This window comes from Hippoglossus hippoglossus, chromosome 12 (genome assembly GCF_009819705.1).
Source record: "Hippoglossus hippoglossus isolate fHipHip1 chromosome 12, fHipHip1.pri, whole genome shotgun sequence".
Classification (NCBI taxonomy): domain Eukaryota; kingdom Metazoa; phylum Chordata; class Actinopteri; order Pleuronectiformes; family Pleuronectidae; genus Hippoglossus; species Hippoglossus hippoglossus.
In genome coordinates, this window is record NC_047162.1 from 8,902,878 (window position 1) to 8,928,659 (window position 25,782).

At 46.5% G+C, this 25,782-nt stretch overlaps 1 protein-coding gene and 1 long non-coding RNA gene across 2 annotated transcripts in view; both read left to right on the top strand.

The window, feature by feature from the left end:
- Positions 1 to 1,100: 1,100 nt before the first annotated feature.
- On the top strand, positions 1,101 to 18,961 carry smad7 (SMAD family member 7). Its single transcript, XM_034602357.1, has 4 exons — positions 1,101 to 2,571; positions 3,445 to 3,498; positions 7,536 to 7,607; positions 18,057 to 18,961. Exons 1-4 carry the CDS (start codon positions 2,103 to 2,105, stop codon positions 18,593 to 18,595), a joined length of 1,134 nt encoding a protein of 377 aa, XP_034458248.1. The 5' UTR covers positions 1,101 to 2,102; the 3' UTR covers positions 18,596 to 18,961.
- Positions 18,962 to 21,143: 2,182 nt separating this feature from the next.
- LOC117771686 overlaps positions 21,144 to 25,782 on the top strand; it is a 75,306-nt gene continuing 70,667 nt past the window's right edge. The window contains exon 1 of the long non-coding RNA XR_004615630.1: positions 21,144 to 21,434. This is a non-coding gene — a long non-coding RNA (uncharacterized LOC117771686). The remainder of the gene's footprint in view (positions 21,435 to 25,782) is intronic.

Below are 25,782 nucleotides of genomic sequence, written 5' to 3' on the forward strand. Positions count from 1 at the left end.
ATATATATATATATATGTATGAATGGATTGAATTGACAAAGAAATAGGGAGGAAGCTGTCAGGCTTTAGTTGCAAAGTAAGAAAGGAAATTGATCCTCAGCTGATGGAAAGTTCTCTGGACAAATACAGGTGGAAACTGTTGTGTTGATAATTAAGAGAGTGTGTGTGTGTGTGTGTGTGTGTGTGTGTGTGTGTGTGTGTGTGTGTGTGTGTGTGTGTGTGTGTGTGTGTGTGTGTGTGTGTGTGTGTGTGTCCAGAGGGGGGCAGCAGCGCGCTCCCCTCTGCGTTTTGGACATGCAGGCGGTTTATACTTCTGTGTGTATTCCCTACATTTAGTCTGGCAGAACTACCATCGTGTACATGTGAAGTCAAGGACTAAACATTTGTGTGGTTTATAGTGGGGAATAGGAGCGCAAGTGCATCCTGAGAGTCCGTACGCAGGGTAAAAGTGTACATTGGTTAAACCCATAGAACTGTAAAACAAGCTAAACTGAATGATTAACATGACAATATCAGAAATGTTTCATTTTCACCAAAAGAGTCTGAGAAAGGGAAAGTTTGGATTGAATTGACTATTACGCAACATGTGATCCATTAATTTGACTGATTCCCATTTAAAAAAAAAACATATATATGTCAAATTAAAATGAAAATAAAACAGGATCCAGGAGGGAAACACTCTAAATTGTCATAAGTTGCATATATGTATATTTTGTCACTTTTTCCTTATTTATCCACTTATCAAATGTAGTTAAATAAGAGCAAAATAGAAGAATAGACGCTTTAATAAGCTATAATGGATTTTAAATACTTTCATAAGCCTTCTATTTAGTGTGTATTTAACATTTTAAACTTTAACACGAGTAACTTTAATGTGGAGTTCGTATCTCCGGGCCTAACTCCCACTCCTGGGCTCTACTCTCGCACTTTTCCTATTTATTTTAATTCCTCTATCCCTTTATGTGTGCGTGCGTGCGTGTGTGTGTGTGCTATGTGCGTGCCCGTGAGCGTGCGCCGTGGGCTCCACTTGATCTGTTGTTTGCGCAACACAATCACATTTCTTTTAAGCGACAGGGTGTCTAGACGCACACGTGACCGGGCGCGTCAATGCGCACTGGAGACTGGAGACGGAGCAAGGGCACCCGAGCCATCCGCCTCATTTACAGACAGACGCGGAGCCCTCTCCACATCACTCGTCGGCTCCCACACACGGAAACTTCGTGTGTGATTATACGAGCGTTGGATTATTTTTGAAATTTTTTGTATTTCTGACGGATTCGCCGCCTGAATCTCGGTGTTTTATTTAAAAAAAATTATTTTTGCGCGGACGTAGCCCGAGGGGTCTCTCGCGTTTTTGCCTCCTCGAACGCACAGGGTCAGAGATCCAGTCCTGGATTTGAATCCCCGGCTCTCCAGCAGAACCACAGACCCACTGCACACTCGCACCAGAACGGATAAAACACGAGAAGTAGCCCGGTGGTGGTGGCGGTGGAGGAAGGGAAGAGAAAGCCCTTCTCTGCGCAGTCGGATCAAGGATTTTGTGGATTAATGTTCATGAGGACGCGAGCGGCGAGCCTCGCTTTCCGTGGGATAATTGTGCGTTCATTTCCAAGCGGGGCCCACAGTTTAGTACAGTTTTCACCGCGATGTTTGTAGGCTCTGCTGAAAACCGACACGGGGTGTGTGTTAAAGGGGTCAGATCGCGGTGCTAGGCTGCACATCACCCAGCAGATCCTGACGCATCCGCGGCTACATGCGTCCGCGTTCCCCCCTCTGCCACGGAGGTGTTTAGGCTGCGAGATTCCGTTTTATAGCCCGCTCTTAAACGCCCCCGGGGGTTATGGTTATTTATCCCCCAGAGGAGACGCTGACTGTCCCGTGAACTGCTGCTTTTTTCTCTCCCCCCCCACCTCGGTGATCTAGTCTGCAGGAGACAGAGACTGGCGCATGCTACAGATTTCCTCCGCTCATCCAGCTCATCCCAGTTTTTCCACCGTCTCTTCTCAGGCTGCTTGTCACCGCCTGGACTCGGATCCCGGAATCTTCATGATTTGCGGACACCATGCTCGTTTTTTAGCCGGGGAACCCTCTTTTCGTCCCGCATGTTCAGGACCAAACGATCGGGGCTCGTCCGGCGACTCTGGAGGAGCCGCGCGCCCGTGGAGGGCGACGGGGAGGCGGATAGAGGGACGACGCATGGCTCCGGGGGCTGCTGCATGGGCAAAGCGACAAAGGTGGCCAAGTCCGGCGCCGGGTCCGAGGCCGAACTGAAGGCGCTGACCCACTCCATACTGAAGAAGATTAAAGAGAAACAATTAGAGGTGCTCTTGCAGGCGGTGGAGTCCAAGGGGGGCGCACGGAGCCCCTGCTTGCTCCTGCCCAGCAAAGTGGACGCCAAAGTGGGTCAACAGTCTTACTCTCTCCCCATGCTGCTCTACAAAGTGTTCAGGTGGCCGGACCTCAGGCATTCCTCGGAGCTCAAGAGGCTGTCTTGCTGTGAATCCTACGGGAAAATCAACCCGGAGCTCGTTTGCTGCAACCCGCACCACATGAGCAGGCTTTGTGAACTCGGTGAGCCGGATTATTCTTTTTGAAATTACCCCCCCCCCCCCCCCCTCCATCCATCCATCCATCTGTACATCCTCACAACAATATTCATTTCTGCTGGTGTTGTGGGGCCTTATTCTGAATCCAAACACAGTATGTGAAAAGAATTGCCAGGCTTTTAAAGCACCAATTAGCCTAATTCAAATGACATCACCTCCTTTGGCACACTTGTCTTGAGTTTCCATAAGGTCAAACTGGGCCCAGGTGGAAACTGTGCCAAGTGGTCCTCCTCCATGTTGTCATTACATTTCAATTTAACATCTTCCCCTCCCAGCAATCGACTCTTACAATCATGTTTTTCAAACTGTTAAATGTGTTGATTGCCCAGTAAAGATCCATTTATTAGGCTGCCACCCAACATGTTTTTCTTATATGAGCCGTTTTATTCCAACTCAAAACAGGGATATTTCCAACTTCATCAAACAAACAGCCCTGTCTGGCATTTCAGCATTTCACAATTGGCATTTCCAAAGTGCAAAAGCAACTCAGCCAGGGCTTTACAGTCTTTCCACGCTGAAGTTTCCAGCCCCCGTGTGTGTGTATGTGCGTGTGCTTGCTTGGCGTCCCGGGCCAAAAGAGGCCCGTATCTCAGTTTGTCCTAGACGCTGATAGTGGCCCTCCTGGCGCCAGGCGGCCCCCTGTTTATCTGCCTGCCAATGAAAGGCAATAGCCGCCCGGCCCCGGCCCTCTCTGCTTTCCTCTGCAGGCTCAGGCTGACAGACACAAACCCCCCCTTTTTCCCTGAAGAATGAAACTACTCTTATCATAAAGTTGAGATCTCTCCCTTCTCTTCCTATGCTCATGCGTCTTCTTCTTTTTTCCTCCCTCCACATGCAGAGTCTCCTCCTCCTCCATATTCTCGCTATCCCATGGACTATCTTAAACCACCAGGTGAGCCCAGTCTATACACAACCACAATCGTGTATATTTCTGCACAAAATGCATATTGAACAGGCTTCATCTAGTATTCATAACTGATTATATGCTGTGTGACATTACATATAGTCTTACACACTTCCCCCTGCAGTGCATTTATGAGTATGTGTGTGTGTGTGCGTGCATGTGTGTGTTTGTAGGAAATGGCTCCATGTTATGTTGTGATTTATGATAGCAGAGTGGCACGCCTGGCTGGCTGGCTGGCCGGGCAGTTCTTGTGTGGCTGTCTGCCAGGGCAAAGCAGCACAAAGTTGAGATACCAGCCACAGACTGACTGAGGACGTCACCAGGGGCATATTGTGTGCGCGTGTGTGTCTGTATTGTATGGGTGCTTGTTTGTGTGTGTCCATTTTTCTATTGTGAATCGCTGAGAGAGAGAGAGAGAGAAACAGGCAGACAGCGTTGTGTCTGGAGCCAGACAGCCATTATCAACTGGATTGATTGAATTATTAAGGCTGAGGGCTTGCGTGTGTGTGCGCGTGTGTGTGTGTGCGTGCGCGCGCGCGCGTGTGTGTGTGCGCGCGTGTGTGTGTCGCAGTCCCACATCTCATGTTAGTTCTTGGGTCTGGGGGAGAGCATTTCCATATGATCTTACAACTGTTTCCCCCACCACTTTACAAGCTTTAGTCTTGTTTAACTGTTATCTGCCTGCACCTGTGCCAGATTCCACACGCTGCTATTCCCTGGTGCCGGAAAAGTGGCATCAAGTTATGTCATCACCTATTAAAGTATGTTAAATTTCAGGATATAACCAGAACAATGCCATAATGGTGGGAGGGGGAAGGAGATGAGTTTTTTCTACATGTCACAGAAACAGTGACAAAGTATCGGACGTGCTGAGGCCCCTGTTAGTAATTTTCTGATTCTCTCCCTCGCTCATTTGCTCATTTATACCCCCAGTGTGTGGCTGTGGTGTCAGTGCAGGAAGAGCTCCGGGTCGAACAATGACCAGTCGGCCGTGCAGCCGTCCAGTTAGTCAGGAGAAGGAGAAAGTGGCTTTCAGTGAGTGGAAACAATAGGAAGTCATAGCAGCTGCAGCTGTGTGTTCTTCAAAAGCTCCCCTTCGCTCCGTCTTTGTCGTATTAACCCACCGGGCTTCCGTCATATTGTTTTGACTTGAAAAGCATTTCCAAGATGGAGCAGAAATTGATCCAAAGATATTGAGAGAGAAATCCTATTTTTAATTATTAAGTACTCAAACCCTCTTGCTGGTGGGACGTGAGTCTCGGGGCAGGAGTTCATTTTGGAGTCTTTCCTGCGATGAAAGGAAACGAGAAGGTAAATAGGAAATGCAAGCTGGATGCAGAGAGGGGAAATGATTATATAACTCATGTTACCACCCCGTTTCCCCTAACAGAGCAAAGTGGAAAGAAGGGAAAAAAAAATTAAATTGGTGTGACTGTGTGGGAACTGCCAACAAGAACAGAACAAGACGGGGAAAATATCACCAGGCCGTTGTGGACTCTTAGAAATATAAGTGCTAAGTGGAACCATAAAGGGTTCTTTGGCCTTTCTTCAGGTGAACCCTTTTTGGACCCCGGTAGAACTTGCTATAAAACACACTTATTTACTGTTGACTGGAGACTATGACAAAACAGTGCGATTCATTTAATAAAGATTCCAGATGCATACAAATGTAAAACTTCTGAAATATGTGTAAACCTTACATTTTCAAGGTTGACAATCTTACAACACCTATGCTTTGAACAATATTTGAATACATCTTTGAACCAAAAGTGAAACCAAAGCCCTTCAGAAAGTTAGCTTTTGGAACCCTTATTTCTAAGAGTGTCTCTAAGTAGATGTTTTTTTAATACTTCCTATGAATATGGACATCTCTAAAAAAACATATTTGCATAATTTAAGTGTGCAGCTCACCTGTCATGTTATTTCCTTGTTTGGTTGTGTTCAGCGAGTGCAGCTGCAGTTGTGGTTAATCAAAGGAGACAGTGTCTGCCTGTCTGTGTTGGTGAAGCCGGGAGAAAGACAACATATATTAATAGGACAATGAAGCAGGCTGGAGGGTACATGCACACACACATGCACACACATGCACAGAGGACAGACAAGCTTATCATGTAGAAAGACGGGTTTTTCCCCAGCGCCTCGGTGAGCTGTCAGTCATCAACTCCTTCCCATTACTGCAGGCTACGACCATTTTCTACACTATTCTTTGCATTCGCTCGATACGCGGCCGTGTTGAAACATCGTGGCATTCAGAAACTCTCAACAGTCAATTTTTAGAAAGCAATTCAATGTAAAAAAAAAAAAGAGAAGAGGAATGCAGGTTTTTTTTAACGATGATGGTTTTATGATTCCAGTGAGCAGGAAGTGGGGGTTATATGTGTCAGGGCGGCTGTCTGCTCCAGCAGCAGCGGCGGTCAATATGAAAGCAGCCCCAGACGTAAAATGCTACCTTGTCTTAGCTCTGGGGAATATAAATCACACACTGTTTAGCTCTTTCTCTCCGGTAGCCCCCCCCCCCCCCCCCCCCCCCTTTAGACCCTGTGGTCAGCTGTGAACTGTTGCCCGGGGAGACCAGGGCAATGCAGCTGGAAGCCTATGAAAGCCAGGCACTGCCCGTGCATCTCGTTATTGCGACCGCAGCAGCACGGGCAGCGTCCGGACGGGGCCAGGTTGGCGGTGAGAAATACTTCTGAGATACTTCACAGCTCCTGCGGCTCCGCTCGGCTGCACAGGAGGCCAGCGAGACAATCTGTTAGACAGAGAGTGGAAGTATTCAACAGAAACGCCATCCTCCTCCGCCTCCACCTCCTCGCCATATGTGGATGAGATGCTCACCGAGCCCCCACACGCTGTACGGCGAGAATCCTGTTTTCTTCACTCTGCATTTTGTTATTTTAGCCTCTGTGGGATCGAGCTGAATGCAGCAGTCCACGTGCACGTGCCTTACAAAAAATACACCCATCAGGGGAAAACTGCACTTTTAGAGTCACAATCCAGTAAGAGCGGAGGTGACCACTGCCACACACCGTGGTCGGACGGATGGTAGGTGCAGAGCAGCGTTGACGTGCAGCAAAAGGAATGTATCATTAGTGAATTCCAAGCTACCAGCAGCAGCAGCTCTGCGGCAGAGCTAGCCCCTCTCCCAGCGGTGTGTGTTTTTGTGTGTGTGTGTGTGTGTGTGTACTGCTCTGCCTGACACACACAGCAATTTTGTTAAAGCCCCATTCAGGTGTCATGTCGAAACTAGTCGACGTTACAAGCCTTGGTGGGAGTCCAGCATTCAGATGCTAAGAGGAGGGCGAGAAGAGAATGTCGAGCTTTTCATTCTCGTCTGCTCGCTGTTGTGCGCCGTTCAGAAAATCTATGCCGGTCGGCTGTCGAGGCCTTTTTGAGGCTCTGCTTGCCTCATTCATTTTTTTTATTTTCCTGGAATGTAGTGTGTCCTGGCAGCGACACGCACATATTTAAGTTATTTTGAGGGACATAGATTTCTGATTCTCTTAAATGCCTAAAATTCACAAAAATAGAATGTTGTGAGACATTTATCGGAGGTTTTTGGACGGCTATCACAGAACAGCAAGTGTTTCACTCCAGTCTTCTAGTGTTTGATCTGTATTTGGTTATTGAGCTGGGATGAGAGTCTGGGGGCCAAACTATAGCCTCAATCATTAGCAGAGAGAATACAGCCCCTTTCCAGACCCGGCAGCTCGTCTGTGCAGAGATACAGGGCTAACGTTTCTCCTGAAGCAGTGGATTATGGGGGATTATCAGGGGTGTAAGAAACTCTGCTGTGAGGAGTCTTCTGCATGTGTGTGAGAGTGTGAGCTTCGTCGTCAGCGTCTTCATTAGGCATTGATTTCACCAGAGTGATTGACGGCCTCACAGCTGCTGCCCCTCAGACACACACACACACACACACACACACACACACACACACACACACACACACACACACACACACACACACACACACACACACACACACACACGAGTACTAATTCAAAGTCTGTCTCTCTCTCCATTAGATTCTCCAGACTCTGGACCCTCATCTAGTGAAACTGGGGGAACAACATACTCGGCCCCTGTGGGGCTTTCAGGTAAACATCCCTTCAAAGAAAATGTTTTCTTCGTCATATTCTTCTCCTCTTCTGCTCTGTTTTCCTTTTCCTTTGCATTCCTCCCATCTCCCCTCCATTACTTGTGACGACGAGGCAGTGATTGTGGGGGCCCCTGCTTCCCCTCTGTAATAAAAAAAAAAGAACCAGTGGAGGAGGAGGGTGGTGAATTTCTCCCACATCCACATAAATTCCTCCCTCCTGGCTCTTTGAACAACGCTCCTCTCTTCTCCTCTTCCTCTCTCATTCCCTCTCATCCCTTCCCTGTGTTATGTTGTAATGGAAGACAAACACGCTCAGCCATTGTTTGAAGAAGAATATGCTCTGTGCGTGTAGTATTGTGTGCGTGTTTGTCTGGGTGTGTTTGTGTGTATACACTGGGGGGATGACCTTGTAGACTCTTCTCGGAGCTCCCTGTGCGGATAAAAGGGAGACGCGGGCACCTTTCTCTCTTCCATCTGTCATGCACGACGTGTTTCGGGCCTCCTTAGCTTTACTTCCCATAATCCCCCTTTTGGCAGCGTTTGCCTTCCTTACCCAGCAGCACCCGGTCCATAGGCTACAGAATGAGCGAGAGAAGGAGTTGGCTTTCCGCTGCCTTGAGATCGCTCTATTGCTGTTCTCTGCTTTCCTTCGCCTCAGATGGTTCTCATTACTGGGCCTTTAAAGCCTGTTTTATGTCAGTTGGTGTTCGCTGCCCATTTTCCCCCCTCCTTTGTTTGGTGGTAGGGGGATGGAGGGGTTAGACTGCCTGCCTGCATATATGTGTGTGTGTGGGTGTGTGTTCTTAGATGGGAGAGGAGATAAGAGCCTTACTTAAGAGAACAGAGGGACCAAAAATCAACCTCCTCCTCCTCCAGACCCCCAGATGGACACTAAAGTCCTCCCTGTGTGTATTAAGTAAAGACACATTTTAGACCCGGTTGAAAACTGTGAAACCCAAGAAGTGGTGTCTTAACAGGCACCCCCACGCTCCCTCCCATACTCCGTCCCTCCCTCAGCAAGCCGAACACGCAACCCCTCCTCCTCCTCGCCTGTTTTCCTTCCTGGCGAGGATGACATGGCAGCGTCGGGCCGGCGCGCCAGTGAATGGGCCCCCTCTGTAAAAGCAGCAGAGGTAGAAGAAGGCCGGGATGGCCAAAGCGCTCTGCCCCGAAAGCGCTCTGCCCTCATGATGTCTCTGGCAGGCTGAGGGAAAAAAAAACAGGCCGCTCCATTCCTCCTTCCCCCTCCCTCCCCTGCCTCTCTCCTTTCGCTCCCTCCCTCTGGGGCCCTGACAAAAGAAACATGGCTCTCGCGGAGGCCTGCTGCTGACCTTCTGATTCACTCGCTCTGCCCTTTTTATGTTCTTCACCAGACATATTTGCAGAGAGGAAGGAGGAAGAGAGAGGAGGGCGGCTGTGATGGTAGCAAAGACTTCAGCAAGAAGTCAGCGAGATTTGTGCGTTGTAGTAGAACAATTAAGTGCTTGTCGTCTTTTAGCAGCTGTTGACTTGCTCTGGAGTGGCATGATTTAAAAAGTACCCATCTGGAAAGCACAGCTAAGTCAGAGCTGATGAGATGAGGTTAGAGGAAACATCCTTCCTTCTCTCCATCTCGGAGAGCCAAGGGCCTCCGGGCTGGAAGGAGTTAAAGCGAGCCGCGACAGCGACAAGCGCAAATGCAAACTAGGCTGCCTGCCAGGCTACCAGCTCCAAAGCTCCTCTTGCTGGCTCACGTCATCGGCTCGGAACAGAGTGGCGAAGAGAAGAGAGCAGGGGTTGGTGGCTGTCAGAGGCCTGGATCTGGGTGTCGGGGGTGCTGATCTCATATTGGGAGCTGGAAGATGGGGGGGGGTTGGGCTTAGCTCTGGGGTTTGGTTCACCCAGGTTGGAGCAGTTTTGGTAACTCACATAGCTGCGTGTCCATTTAGTAAAGATTAAAAAGTAATTTTTCTATTAGATGAAAGACCTGAGATTGTGCCTTTGCTGTGGAAAGCAACTTTTCCATGCTTGTGCTGCAGTAACCGTGGTTTTGGTCCTGATGCAGAAACATTAGTTTGACAGATTTAGGCATGTTTTTACCATAATTTGATGTAAATGAATCCAAATGTTCTCAAATGTTAAATATTGTCTCAACACAGGCAGATGTGAAAGATCTTTCTGTCTAAAATTAGACACATTTTAAATGGAGTTTGGAACTATCTTGTCAAACAGCTCCAGTTTTCTGCTCTTAATAGTTTTGATACTTGGTAATTAGGACGTGTATATTTCAAAGAAGATCAATTGTGTGTGTGTGTGTGTGTGTGTGTGTGTGTGTGTGTGTGTGTGTGTGTGTGTGTGTGTGTGTGTGTGTGTGTGTGTGTGTGTGTGTGTGTGTGTGTGTGTGTGTGTGTGTGTGTGTGTGTGTGTGTGTGTGTGGGGCATGCCTGCTGGTGCCGTCGGGGACTGACCCGGAGTGCCTGCGTGTAAGAGGATCCAGTCGGGCCCACTGACATGTACGCACACACTCACATTCTCACACACACGATACATCCACACAGACAGGCAGATAGAGTGACCTGGTGCGAGCCCTGGCGCACGGCCGACTGTCACACAGGCGCTTCCTCCCACTGCAGGTTAAATTTAGGCCCAGTTGTATTCTTACACCCCCGGCCAGTCACCTCGCTCAACAGACTGTCGTCCGGCCCTTCAGTCAGTCAATTAGTCATCCGGTGAATCGGCAGGAGGTCTAACCTTCATCAGGGGCTCTGACAGAGATTAAATTTAGTCTTAGCACCTCAGGTCGTTAAATCAAACTCGTTCTGCTGTCATGCGGAGGGCCCCTGGAGAAACGGCCCATTTTTGGTCCAGGCCCAGTGAGAGAAGGCCCGTTTGTGTTGTTTTGAATTTGTTTATCGCAGTTGTAATAACTAAGACACTATCTTAGGGAAACTAACTAAGCAATAAACAGTTCAGAAACAGAGAAGCCTCAGTCTCTCGCACTCCCTCTCTGTCTCTCTATGTCTCTCTCTCTCTGCATTCCTGCCTTGTTTGGGTTAGTAGGGAAAGGAAAGGGCTGCGCAGGATATGACCTCATGTCTTTGAGGAAAAGGCGAGCGGACAGGGAGGCAGCCGAGGCCTCGTCTTGACGGAAAACAAACACTAGGAGCATTTTCCTATACTTATTTATTTATTTTGGCTTCTACTAAGATTTAAATGTACATGTCCACTATTACATCCAGGTGACTTGACATTTTTGTGAGATAACAAACCCTTTCTTTACCGTAAAACTGTTTCTGTTTCAAACCCCGATTTTCTTTTTGTCGCTTATTTTTCTCCCTCCATTGCTCGAACAGTTAGAGGAAGGAATGAAGTGGGAGAGAAGATGGCGGCTTTGGGTGGAGGGAGAGATGGCCGGCAGCTCTGCTCTGTTCTCTGTAATTTGGAGGCTGTGCGTTCGCCAGCGAGTCGAGCAGAGCGGAGCCGGGCCGCTCCGCGCCGGGCCAGGATCTCTCATTACTCCCCACTTCCTCTCCTTGCGCGGCAGCCAAGCCGCCTCTTGGCAAGGGACTCAAGTTTGGTTTTGGCCGTCCTCTTGTTCCCCACCCTGTGTCATTATGCTGCGCAAATCGAAAAAACAGCAGAGCGGAGACGGCAGAAGATGGAGAGAGAGAGAGAGAGGGGAAGGGAAGAAGAAAGGCGAGGATAGGGCAGAGCGTGCACAAGCTTTTCAGAAGATTTTCTCTCAGATTCGTGTTGTCTTCTCCTTAGCGTAGCATCGAGATAGCATTTATAGTTGAAAACATTTGCCTACCTTAGCACAGCCTGTTGACTGAAAGGTGGGCTATGCAGATTTGGCACCGAGCCTGAGCTGGAGGGAAGCCCAGAACAAGATGAACATTGTTTTGGTTTGCAGTCACTTTGTGGAAGTGGATTTTTTTTTTAAATATATATTAACCACAGTGTATGAAGAATTGAAGTGAGAGAATGTGTGTGAAGGAGAAAGAGGAAGCGACGAAGGACACCTTCCTCGTCCCCCTTTTAGCAGAATAAAAATTAAAATGGTATTAAGTGGAGACACATTTCTGCAGACGTGTGTGTGTGAGATTTCTGGTGTGACACACATGGCGGCCGTCTCCACCCGTCTGCCTGCTCATTCATGTAGTCACTTTGTCTTTTGTTTACTCAGACTGGAGGGGTGTGCTTGTGTCTTTATCTCAGGGACAGACTCAGCCACATCTCTATCACAGACCACAGTGCTTGCATACCACACACACACACACACACACACACACACACACACTCTCAGAAATACAGTTCAGAGGTACATAATTATTAATAAGTGAGTAACAACACCGTAGAAGCACCGACCGCACACAACTGGCTCTGTTGGTTTGGTTACGGCGCGTCGATTATTTTAGTTCCCACGGTGTTTCGGCGCCACAACAATGCAGCTGGTTGTTCGGCTTGTCTGTCCATCTGCCCGTTGCAGTGGGTGATCTCCTGACGTGCGTTTGCAAAAGTGAGCTGATGACATCATTACGGCCCGCCTGGCACCCGGGTATCCAACTAGCCAGTGTTTATTTGTCCTGTCACCCTGGGAAATGGGGCCTGGGGGGGGGGTTTGAATAATAACTCAGGACGGACGTGTAACAGGGGTACAAACGTCCACATCGTCCTATAATGTGGCTGCAAATGGAAGAATCCCCCAAGTTTATTATGAAACCGTCTTGAGTTTTATCTTTAGAGGAAGAAAAACACAATTCCCAGAGCGACATCAAGACATTCGGATCAAGTAATTACAGCAGAAACTTCCACTCAGACAAAATTATGCCATAGATGGAGGCATTAGGAAAACGTGCTCAATTTCTCCATCCTTATCTTCTTCTTCTCCCCCGGTCGGTCGTGAGCCCGGATGGTTCATGTTAGAGTTGGCGTGTGTGCGAGTCATTCTCTCTATCTATGTTTCTGCGAGGAGTCAGATCGGCAGATAGCGAAACTGTGCCACTCCCCTGTGCGGTTTTCCTGCCATCAGGGCTTATTTATGCTTCTTGAAATGGGGGGGGGCAACTGAGCGTCAACGTAACCTGCCACAAAAAATGGGCACTTCCTCTGTCACCTACTAAACCCACAGCCATATTCTTCTTTAAAGTCGGACGGTTTGTGACTAATCTTAAAGGGAAAGTGCACCAATTTTATAAATCAGTCTATTTTTTTAGTAATGCATAATGTTGCAGTGGTGGAAAAAGTTACATCAAACCTTTTTGTGTTCCTACATCGATCTGCGGCAGCGTTTTCAGACTTCTCCGTGTAGTTTGGATGCCAGGAGTGTAAAAACATAGTAATGTGGATGTAGCCACAGTGTGAGACTACACTTGCTGCTACAAGCATAAACCTGGCTCACATTTATGAGGCTGTGTTGTATTGATGTGAGACAAGGACTATTCTTCTGTTTTCACTGCACAAATTGGATTGGTAAAGTGTTCTTTTTCTGAAGGGGGTCGCCTGACATTGAATTTCTCTCCGCAGAGGGGAGTGCAGCGTAGGAGGACTCTACCTTCTATAAGACCAAATAGTTTTTGTGAACGCAGACAGGAAATGCTGCGGCTTTCATTACAGACGGAAACACACTCATGCTCACAAGGTTGAGCATATACGGCGTGGCAGGGGGAACGAGAGGAATGCCTCCAGGGTGACCCTCGACCTTTGGAATAGACTTTCCCCCGGCTCGGGAGAGGGTGTTGACTTAGAAAATAAGGCGCTGTGAAGAGTCCTTCCTTCCCCCTTGAGCTGTTTCCTTCATGTCTTCCTCATTCCTCTCTTCAGCCGTCTTGTGTGTGTCTGATGACGACAGTGTCATTATGGTCTGGGCTGAGTAAGGCGTGCACGCACACACACACTCACACACAAATACACACACACAAAGAGCTCTCAGGGATCGATACGAGACAGTTCTCAGGAGCCTCCTCACTATTTACTGATGTTGATAGTGTTGTGTCCAGAACTGAAGGTTGAAAATCATGTGTGTACGTGCATGCATGTGTCTGCATGAGGGTGCAGGCGTGTTACTGTGACTGTGTTGACTTCTAAGAATAGTAGCGACCTGGTGTGTGTGTGTGGGTGTGGGTGTGCAGAGTCAGACAGAGGTAATGATTAACCTTTCCAGACTGTGTTTCTGGCCCTGAGAGAAGCACCCAGTCTGTCATCGCCCATCCCCCCTCCCTTCCAGCCGTCCCGTCCTCCCTCTCCTCCTCCTCCCCCCCCCCCAGACCAAGTACAATTGTCTCAGCTAGCGTGGCGTCCGCTCCTAAAGGCCGTAGGACCATTAAAATCCATGGGGGAGCCGGCAGTGTGTGTAATATTCCCTGATTGTGGCATGGTTTCATTTACATTTATGTAGTGCTTTGAAGAGCAACCCCCCCCCCCCCCCCCCCCAAATACCATAAGCTTATCTCTCATTAAATACCTAAAAAGATATGGCTGCAGGGTGCTGTTTGTGTTTGCACAGTTTTGATAATAGCTAATAGCTTTCATTAGAGGCTCCTTTGCTTTTTCTTATATTACAATAAAATGCTTTTTACAAGACCTGGTATCATTATGATCAAGGTCACATGAAGCTCTCCACACCAGTGTCTTTCTGCAATCATGGAGGGGAGGGGGGGGGGTGCACCCCATGGGACAAACCAGACTGGGAAGCAGACAACTGACACAGGCAGGACAGAGCAGAAAAGGGGCCGGGTTGTGACAGATGGCCCCGGGGCCGCCGGCTAGCCAGCTTATCTTCAGCGAGGAGAGAAGCCTGAGACGCACACTGGGCTGAAAGGCTGCAGAGCAGACAAGCAGGTGGGGGCGGCAGACAGATAGACGGACTAATGCTCCGATAGGCAGACACCCAGACACACGCACAGACAGGGGTGGCAGTCGGCTCTGCGGATGGAAAAACGCACACTGGGGCAGGGGGCCTCTGCGGAGAGACTCTGACGACACCGTCTGACGCACGCGCTCACCTACATGAGAAGCACCTGAAATAGGGTCAGACTGTAACATGAGGAGCTCAGAGCAGCAGACACCTCGCACGTCAACACGCACACAAACGCAATGTGTTAATATTTAAAATGCAGTTAAATGAGCCGCGCACTTGGAATAAGGTGTGTTGTGTACGGGGTCACTCACATTATAGTGCGCGTGTTCAGCAGCATTACTCATGAGGTGTAAGCTCATCTGCTGTCAGGACAAGCTGTGAACATACTCTTCACAAGGCTGCGCCCCACAGATGGAGGAGTCTGCCTGTTTCTCTCTCTCTCTCTCTGTCTCTCCCTCCCTCTCTGCTGACGTCCCAAAAAGAAAAAAAGAAAAATCTGGACCGAATTCTGAAGCTATATTTAATTTTTAGTCGGAAATCTCTGATTAGTTTTCGGTCAGTACTTCTTGTTCGACTGTGGAGAATGCGAAGAATTCAGGGGAGCTGCTGTCAGCCCTGCATAAAAATATAAAAAAATCCCAGAAGAAGCTACTGCACTCAATCCAAGTGATTATTTGCTTGGTATTAAAATATACTAGAGTATTTTATCCTCCTACTTCATTACATTTCAGAGGGAAATAGTGTACTTTTTATTCTTTCGTCATCCGCTTACTTAGTTCGCAGCATTGCACAAAAACTACTTGACAGGTCACTACGAAACTTTGTGGAAGGAAGTGGAATGAGTCAGGTAGAAACCCATTAAATACTGGTGTGGATTCAGATCTGGAGGCGGATCCATTAACTCGAACAATGCGAGATGGGACATTTTGCAACATCTTTGTTGATTTCTTACAAAAATAATAGATGGATCTTGAAAACAGAAAAGCCGGCATGTTTAAATGAGTTTGTGCAATTTGATGCAGCTTTATTTATACATTATCAGCAGCTTATAAAATACAATATATTATTATAGAACAAACTTCCCAGCAGGATAATAAGTGGATAATATTAGCTTCACCTCCAACAGCTTAATATTCAACTCACAAATGTTGCTTACTCGTTAAAGGTGCACTACTGTTCCTGTGAAAACTTTGGTATGATGTCCTCTGCGGCTGCAGAGGAAGTCTAAGAAAATAGTGTCATCGTGATGTCATCAGATATTTACTTCCTATAACACAGCGGCTGTTTTACAAACTGGATTTTGCAGATTCAAGGCTCCAGTGTTTTCACCAGACACTGAAGACATCACAGCTTTACTTGTTCCCTCTTTCTGTTCCCCCATCATATTTCCCTCTGTTGTTTTTCTGTCTCGCCTTCCAACTGTTTTGCTTTCATCCTTCCTCCATCTCTCTCTCTCCCTCTCCCTCTCTTCTCTCCTCTGTGGTTCTCACCGCCAGTTGGGAGTTTCTGAGAGGAGAAGAGAGAGGAGAGGAGAGGCGACGAGGGAGGGGAAGCGGGGCAGTTAGTGTAGTCCTGAATAGCAGGGTGTTTTCAGGCTGCAATGACAGGCTCAGACAAGCAGCCGCTCTAATGACCTCTGACGCCAGGGCCTGTCTCTCTCAGCAATAACAAACACACACACACACACACACACACACACACACACACACACACACACACACACACAGGGCCCCACAGGTGAGCTCCACCAGCAGGCCCCGTGTCAGCTGTTAAGAAAGTCCACCGTGTCCTTCGTCTTGGTGGTTCCTGTACGTACACGCAGAGCAGACGTGAGAGCAAAGCCTGGGTCAGAGACTCTGTTTGACATCATCCTGAGACGTGGGAGCTACTTTTCTGTCTCTTATCTCAAAGATAAATGCTTTTCTTCCTTCCATTTAGTCTAAGGTAGATAACCGGGTACTTAGTTTCCCCCCAGCACCCCGTAGGGACGGATTTACGATAAACTCCCCGAGGCTTGGCTCTGACCAACTTCAAAGAACACAGCCCCTCTTGTTTTACGGAAGGCATGCTTTCAGTTCCCCCCCCCCCCCTCTGTTTCTGTGTCTCTTCTCCCAGCGTTGTCTCGTTCTTCCCTTTTTTTCCCTCCCTTGCGTCTAATGAAGGGGCTAATGACAGGCCGCGGCTAGTCCGCTCGGGCCGGCAGAGATCCTGCCGCATTAATGTTGCAGTTTGTCTCAGACGGGACCTTCCAAATTGCCGGTTGCGTTCACAGCCACCGCAGGATGAAACGAGGAGTAAGGGTGGGGGCGTGCGGTGGTAGGTTGGGGTCGGATGGGAAGGATCTGGGCGACTGAAACTGCTCTGAGGGAGGCTCTGTTCAGTCTCCCCCCCCCCCCCCCCCGTCACATATATTTCCTCTCTTTGAGCTTTCTTAACCCTTGAATGTGTCTTTCATCCAGGCTGGATTTGAGTGTGTATGTGAGAGAGAGAGAGAGAGACAGGATGTACAAATTGATTGCGGAGCAGTTGATAGAAGCTGTAGGTGATTAGGTGAAGTAGGGAGAGGAAGCAAAGTTGCAAAAGTAACAGTCAAAATATGGGAAAAAGCATTCCTTCTCTCCCCTCACCCCCACCCCCTCTTTTTCTTTTCCTTCTCTCTCTCTCTCCCTCTCTCTCCGTCTCCCTCTATTTCCCTCGCGCCTGACTGGCTCCCACTTTTCTAGCTGGGAGCCAGATTTCTGCGGAATAGAGATATGAAGAGGGAAGAGGGACGGCGCAGGAGGCACACGAAAAGGGAGACAGGGGAGGGAGGAGGTGGCGGCGGTGCTGGTGGTGGGGGTTGGAAACTGGAGCACGGCCAATGCTACACTTCTTTTACGCTCAGGGGGAAACTTTAGACTGGAGAGGCCTGGCTTGTCAACAATTCAGACACCAGGGCTTGAGAGTTAACGGCCAGCCTCTCTCGGCGGCAAAACGCCATGTGCTTTCGCCGTAGATGGGGGGGTTGGGGAATGGTTTATGCGCTCGTGTGAAAGCCCCCTTCGTCTCCTTGCCGTTGCTCAGTTACCGCGGCCTCGTCTTTCTCCGCGAATTCAGACAGAACGTTTCTAATTTCCTCCAGCAGGGTGAAGCATGTTGCCGTAGGGAGACGATCGGACGGGCCGGTTGACGTCAGCACATTGTTGGCCACACCGCTACAAAAATACAGCCAGACAGACGATAAGCGTTTAATGCCTAGACAAATATTGTACTGCGTGTGGACACTTGCCTGCCAATGTCTCTGAGTTGCTTCTCCTGTCTGAAGTCCAGGAATTCCAACATGGTTTTTCCTGTATGGCAGAAATTGAGGATGACAGTTGAGCTTTGGCTCTCGACTAAAGCACATTCTCCATTTCCCAAAACAAGGAAAAGGAAGAGGTTGTGCAGAAATACAAATGTTTACAAAGATATTTCTCATCATCCCTCATCCCAGCCTCCTGCACTCATCGTTTCCCCCTCTTCCTTGTTTTTGCTTCTTGATGCGTGTTTTCATGTTTCAGTGCCAACATGTTGTTACTGCGCCCCTTTTTCACATGTCTAACCATCTCCTTCCTCTGTTTCCTACCTCAGATTCCCTGGCAATGCAGGAGTCTGGCGAGCGGGCCCATTGGTGCGTGGTGGCATACTGGGAGGAGAAGACACGCGTCGGGCGCCTCTACTCAGTCCAGGAGCCCTCCCTGGACATCTTCTATGATCTACCTCAGGGGAACGGCTTCTGTCTGGGTCAGCTCTGCTCCGATAACAAGTCCCAGCTGGTGCAGATGGTGCGGGCCAAGATCGGCTATGGCATCCAGCTGACGCGTGAGCCGGACGGGGTGTGGGTCTACAACCGCAGCTGCTACCCCATCTTCATTAAGTCGGCCACACTGGACAACCCGGACTCGCGCACGCTGCTGGTGCACAAGGTGTTCCCCGGGTTCTCCATCAAAGCTTTTGACTATGACAAGGCCGGCAGCCTGCAGCGGCCCAACGACCACGAGTTCACGCAGCAGCCTCGCACAGGCTTCACTGTGCAGATAAGCTTTGTGAAGGGCTGGGGACAGTGCTACACCAGACAGTTCATCAGCAGCTGCCCGTGCTGGTTGGAAGTCATCTTCAACACACGATAGCAGCAGCCTTCCTCACCTCTTCTGCCCCCTTCACAAACAGACTACACCTTCTTTCCCTTTTTTTGTTTTGTTCCAGAGGTTCAAAGAGAGGAAAAAGGTTTTAAAAGAAGACGAAAGTATAAGATTCTGACGGACTTTGTTTAATAAATGACAAAGATTTAATTAAATAAAAATAAGAAGCGAAAAATGTATTTTATGTTATATATAAATATATTATTAATTGTAAATATGAAGACGTTTTATATGCATCATTATTTATGTATTGTGCAATGTGTTGATGAAAAAGAAAATAAGATGCACTTTGCTTAATATAAATGCAAAACAAAGAAATGCCAAAATAAAAAAAATGTACAAATAACATGTTTACCTTTTGGGTTTGTGGTGGTTTCATTCAGTTTTTTCAGGGGTTGGTTTGTTTTGTGCGTCATCCAAATTGGATTATTCGAATGGACCCGCTTGAAAATTCTCTAAAACCCTTTTAAGGAAGGTTTCATTATGACCAAAGTGAACATTGGCTCTACTTTGTGTCGCGGAAGGATGTCACGTCGCGGAACGCCAAAGCGTTTCCCCCGTGAGACGTGAGTCATAGTTTGACAGCACCGTAGCTCACTGTCCCCTCTCTCACAGGCTCATTATACCTTTTCTTTTTTTTTTTAATTGGGCTGTTTTTTTCAGGAGTTATTTCGGGATGAATGTCCCTCTTCCTCCTGTGTCATTAATCGACCGGTGACATCAGAGCCAGGAAGCGGTACTGCGAAATTTCAGGAACCAATAAAGTCAACAGGCGACCCAGCTTCCTCGAGGAGCCGTCTCGTTTGAATTGGCCTGTAGAGGAAATAGCGTGTAACATGTATCAAACAATCACATTGAGAATTTCGGTGCCACACCGGAGGGAACACACACGTACTGGAAGATTCCAAACTTTTCTTAGACATCTTAGATTTCAGAGAGACTGGAGCAAGAATGCGTTTAGAGACAAAGGCCTATTTATGACCCATTGTATTTCTAAAAACAAGACAAAACAGATTTCCTTCTGTCAAACCCGAACAGTGTGTGCGTGCATGAGTGTGTGTCTGTCTGGGCCTCATCCTATTGCTAGTCAGATGGGTGTCTGTGAAGAGGATTACTACTGTAAGCCTGCTTTACCCACACACACTGTCTCAAAGACCTACATTCACAAGACCCACTTTCCGCACCATCCATCCCCCATCCGCTGCTTTGTTCGACAACACTGGAAAAAAGAAAAAACTGAGAATTTAGGCGAAGAAACAACATACTTAGTGGTACAAGCAGGATTTAAATGGAGCGTGTGTGTGTGTGCCTCTTTTCCTGTCTATCAATTATTACAAAAGACCTGAGTGAAGAAATCCAAGAATTTTCTTGTCCCTGAAACAGATATCGTCAAACACAATTCAAATGTATCTCCATTTCTTATCTGTAATAGTTATAACATTACTGAGTAAAAAATAACTAATTGACACATGTTATAATTCAGGCTAAAAATATTCATCAAGGATAAATACCTATGTCGGTATTAGTGCTATTTGACTGTATAAAGTTTCCTCTGTGTTCACACGTGTTTAGAATCCTTCCCTCCTGTTTAAATAATGAAGGCGCCCAGATCATAAATTACTTCTGCCTCTTTATATTTAGCACAGACTCCAGGAACAAAGCTTCCTCGACAAGGAATATAACATATCCCACCAGGGTGGCAGGACCACATGGTGGGACCCTGTTCCTTGACATCATGCACTTTAAACTCATGGCCATCGCTGCGCCCGCCCCATCAGTAATCCCTAACCCTGCTAATACAACTAAAGCGGCTCTGAGCTATGTGTGTATGTTCGTGTATGCTGTGTGTGTGTGTGTGTGAGAGAGAGGAAAGGCCTCATATCCATGACTTCCCTCAGACAGGGTGACCCTGATTCTGCACAGCAATAATTCCATTAAAACTAATACAGATTTCAGCAGTGTCTCTAGTGGGCATGGAGATCTGCAGAATATTACACTTGTAAGCTGTTTGTGTGAGAGCAGCTTTGAAGAGAAAAACACTTGACAGGCTGGTTCCAGTTTTATTAGTCTGAGTATGTTTCAATTTGACTATTGATGCTGTGAGAATGACAAATGAATAAAGGCTCTATCTATGGCTGGGGGAAGAATGCTGTAAAAGTTTCACACATTTTACATATAATTTACATAAAAAAATATCAATGAAACTGTATAAGTAAAATAGGAAAAATGTAAGTATTGAAGAAAAAAATATATACATATATAATACTATATAATACTTTATTGATCCCTGGGGGAACTTGGGTATTTATTTCTGAGAAGTCTAAATTGCACTTTCACTAACCTAAGCTTTTAATTAGAATGGAATAATTTTCTTGACAAAAACATCCCTCTACTTCTTCCTCCATTATATTCTGTAGTGTACGTTCTTCTTCTTTGGCGAAACAGCGCCCCTCTGGAGTCTAGTGCCGGGTACATTACAGTCAGCGAGTGTGGTGAAAGGTGGTATAACACTTTTACAGTCCAGATGACACAGGTGTGCAGAGGGAGATCCAGGTGTTTGCATCGTCTGATTAAAAATGGCGGTTTACAAACAGACCATGAAGGGTTAGGGTTAAGTTTACTATGAAGACAAACGAACTAGACTTTAACAATCCATTCACTACAGGCAACTAGTTGGACTAACTAGTTCTCCAGGGTGGTTAGTTATGTCAGGTGCTATGGTTTTGTAAGACTGAAGAAAAGGTTGAGTGCAACGGAGCGTGTCTATCACCTGGATTATTACCACTTCCCTTTTATCAAACATGAGATCGGCGTCAGCCAAAAGTGAGTCAAAGCTCTCAGTCTGTCTCTTTACTGACGTTTACATGTGCTGCTGTGGTTTGTCTGTGGCTAACATGGGGGGGGTGCCCTGGGTAAATGTTGATCTATAGCTCAAACAATGACTGTGCTGCCAGGAACAAAGCGTGCAAGGACTAGCTGTTCCCTCACCTGTCTTCAGGTTGATGTTGCATGTATGTCAAGCACTGTAGTTTATGGCCTGGATTTAAAAAGAAAAGTCATATCAATGCCCCCCCTGTTTCTTTAACCTTTAACGACAGACTTGAGTAAATCTAGAACTATCTACAGAGGTGCAATGATTAGTAATGAAATTAATGGATTAGTTGATGACCGACAATTAATCAACCACTATTTTGGCAATTGAATAATCATAACACCTATTTGTTTTTTTTTTATGCATAAACGTAAAACAATTGCTGGTTCCGTCTTCTCAAATGTGCAGGGGATGCTTTTCTTTGTTGCACATGATTGGTTGTTGTTGATGGTTGAACCTTCGATCAGATTTAATTTGTAAAGCACTTTTCATACAAACAATTAAATACTAAATGCTCTACAGAATTAAAGCAATAAAAATAATCTGCATATGTGGAAACGTACACACGTGTGCAGCTAGCACAGTGGCACGTGTGGTCCACATGCTCATATGTTTTGTCCCGTCCACAGATGTTCACAACACATTTGTGTGAACCACGGCAGATGTAGGTAGATCATGACAAAATTCACACGGATGCTTTGCGATCAATCAATCTTCATGAGGCGCACACACACGCCACCTCCACACTGATGTTGCCTTCCTGTCGTTTATATAGACACATAAATAAGTGATGCGCTAATTAATTAATTATCATCACATATACAACACATTACAGTTGACTATTTACCCAAGAACAAGGATATGTTAACTATATCCATTCATACATTAAATATACCACTTATCCTTAAGGGTGCTGGAGCCAAGCTGACATTGGGCGAAAGGTGGGGCACACCTTGGACAAATATTGATATATGATACCATATTAAGGAATACTGAAACACCATGTTTGATTTACAGTCTGTACAATGTTTTAAATATGAAATGTAGTGCTGAAAAGACTGCAAATTGGGAAGATACCCCCTTGATTCTATGCTAACTCAAGACTTAAAGCCTCATATTGGGTTAAACTAAACTTAAATGTACCTTTGCATATAAAAGGACTGGATATTAGGTCGATATCTTATATTCCAGTTGTCGTAAGGGTTCGATTACAGTGACTTTTGACTACTGTTTTAAAAATAGACCTGAATATGTTCCGTCCTTTCATTTTAGTGTAAAATATTTTTACCAAATCACATTTAAAGAATTAAATGCTTTTCTCTACTATCTTTACTGAATTCACTGGGCTTTATTTCACAGTATAATGCAATACTGTGAGCCTACGTGTTGAACAGCAGTTTCTAAGAATCAAACCAGCATGTGGTTTCCCTTTGAGGAAAACACCCATGCAGCCTATAGCAGGTCATCCACTTCCTATGTATGTGTGTTTACGTATATAGCATTTCGTGTGTGTGTGTGTGTGTGTGTGTGTGTGTGTGTGCGGGTGTGTATAAAGACCTGGGGGGTTGGGAGGGATGTGGTGTGTAGGTGGGGCATTACAAGCCTGTGTGTGTGAGGCTAGTGGGGTTTGTGTGGCCTTTTCTTTGTGTGTGAGTGTTTCCTGACCTTTTCAACTCAGGAATATTGTTTTTTTTCTAATTGGAATCTCATCTGACATCGGATCTGACATCCTCTTGACTGTTATAACTAAATAGCGTGTTGTGGATTTGTCTGTAATGTGATTCATCTTAAACGGCATTATTGTTTGAGATATCCTATATATGCGGTGTGTATATATAGATCAAAAGAGCCGGTGTGTGTGTGTGTGTGTGTGTGTGTGTGTGTGTGTGTGTGTGTGCGTGTGCGCGCTCATGTATTCCTGCTCACGTGCCTGCATGCATGTAGGGATGCAGCAACAAAGTCCTGTGCCGGTAGACACAAAGCCGCCCCCACATCCCCCTCTTCCATCTCCCTGGGGGGGGGGGGGGGGGGGGGGGGGGGGGGGGGGGGGTGTAAGTCTGTCTATGTGCCTGCTCCCAGCAGGAGGGGGGCTGGAGCCCAGGATGGGAGGTTATGGAGGTGGCGGGGCGGGGGCAGTCTAGCCATGTTTACAGCCTGGGATGTGCCGTTGGGGGTTAAAAGAAGGGGACAGTCACTTCTGGCATTCTAATGCTTATTTAGCTGCAGCACGGCCTGCAGTCATTTGTTCCCTGACCTCAGCAAAACACAGAAAATATCACAGACAAGCACAATATATAATGGCTGAAATGTACTCTATTTCCACACATGAACAAAATGGGTATATTACTTTGTGGTTGATCTCTGCTACAAATAACACACCCTCTTAATTCACAGTCATTGTGCTCAATTAAAAGATTTTGATATAAGGCTGTAAGTTAAAATCAGCTCCAAGTGGCATGTCGTTGATTTTCATTTAGAAAAATGTTTTCAGTGAAGCACTTTCTGTGTTGGATTTCAAGTCATTATTGATCTGTTGCTGGGCACTGTCACACACAGGACCGCTTTTCTGTGCACGCAGAGTTTGTGAGTTCAGATGCCAGTACTTATTCATCTCCATGACAACTGCTAATGTGACACCACATGTTTTTTGTGTGGAGTATAAAAACATGGACCTTGCATCTCTGAGAAGTTTTTAAAGATGTGTCTTATATTAGTTTTGTTGCTTTCAATCATCTTTCTCAAGCTGCTTTCAGATATGCATTGCCATTTTCCTTGGGGGCTGTGTGTGAGAATGCAAATGTGTGTGCCAGGTCTGTGTATGGCTCTGCGTAGGGTACATGTGTATGCGTAGGTTACAGCGTAGCTTCGCTGCAGAAGCATGAATTGGGCTTTAGAAACGTTATCAACATTTTCCTGCTGTATTCTCACATAGGCTTACTCAGCCATTTTCAGGACATTTTACCAGGGGGCTGGCAAGAAAAGTTCTGGAAAATGTCTGGACCAACTTAGTCGAACATTTGTGTTCTCACATACAGCCCCTCCAGAGAATTGAGTATTCAGTGCATGTCTGAGAGCAGCTTTTGAGGTGTAGAGGTGCTAAAATCAGATGTGTTTTAGCACCATCCAAATGGTTTATATAATCAGTCTAGGTTTTTTATTTTTTTCCAAAAGCCGTCAGTTTCTTTTATAGATGAAAGAGAGTGAATATTTTTATTTTATTGGGTCTTTTGTTGAGTGATACTCCAAAAAAAAAGTATTCTTGAGTACGAAATATTTTTCCTCTGTAGGTTTTACAGAATCAAATCTTTCTACAAAGCTGAATATACATGTAAAGATGATGATGTGGATGTCTATGTCCTCGTACAGATACCCTTATTTTATATATTATACCCCCACTCCCCCACGCAAACATCACATCATGTTAAATCATAACATGCAGCCCACTCTTCCCTCTCTATGTATTTATACACACAGCATGTGCGTATTATTACTCTGATCAATCAAGAGAAATGTCAGTGAACACACAGAACATACCCAATGAAATATGATTGATAGGTGCAATATCAGCATGAGACAAGCTAGAGATGACTACAATATCCTTTTCCTTTTCAATTACCTTACCCAAGAAGAGCCATTCTCTCGCCTGCGTTTTGATTATGAATTGCTCTGTCCTCTGTCCTATTGGTTTTTTTGTCCCAGAGGCCCCCAAAATATCCCACAGAAGAACAATGTCAATGTCAGTTGCTGACAGAGAGCTGCCTTTAATAAAGCAATGGGAAATTCATTTTGCAAAGGAAGGCACGGTATCATGCGCCAAGAGCTTGCGCGCTCCTATTCATATACATGAGAAAATATGTGTACAAACACGGGTGTCGTAGAGTCATTGAAAGTACATATCGTCCTGCTCCAGTATCACAGATGATCACAGTACTGCATGTGGCCGTATCATATGAGCAGCCGGGCGTCTAGTCAGCCGTCTGAAACGGGATTCCTTCCAGCAGCAGGATAACCGAGGTTGAGGGCTAAACCACCACATCGCTATTGCTCCTCTCACAGTTTGGTGTGAGATGACAAACGGCTCCATGTGGATTACAACATTTCTGGCATTTTACAACTTGGTTAACACTACAGCGGGAACACAAACCTCTGCTGGAGTCGAAGTTGTCTAAAGTTGTGTTGCTTTTTTTCCTGATTGATGCAGAGTTTGTGTTTGGGAGAGAACAGAGAAAAGGAAGGGGTAATTTGAAGAAATGGTCGCAACCAATGTGGTAATCTCAGACGGATGTTTTCAGTCAAACGTTGG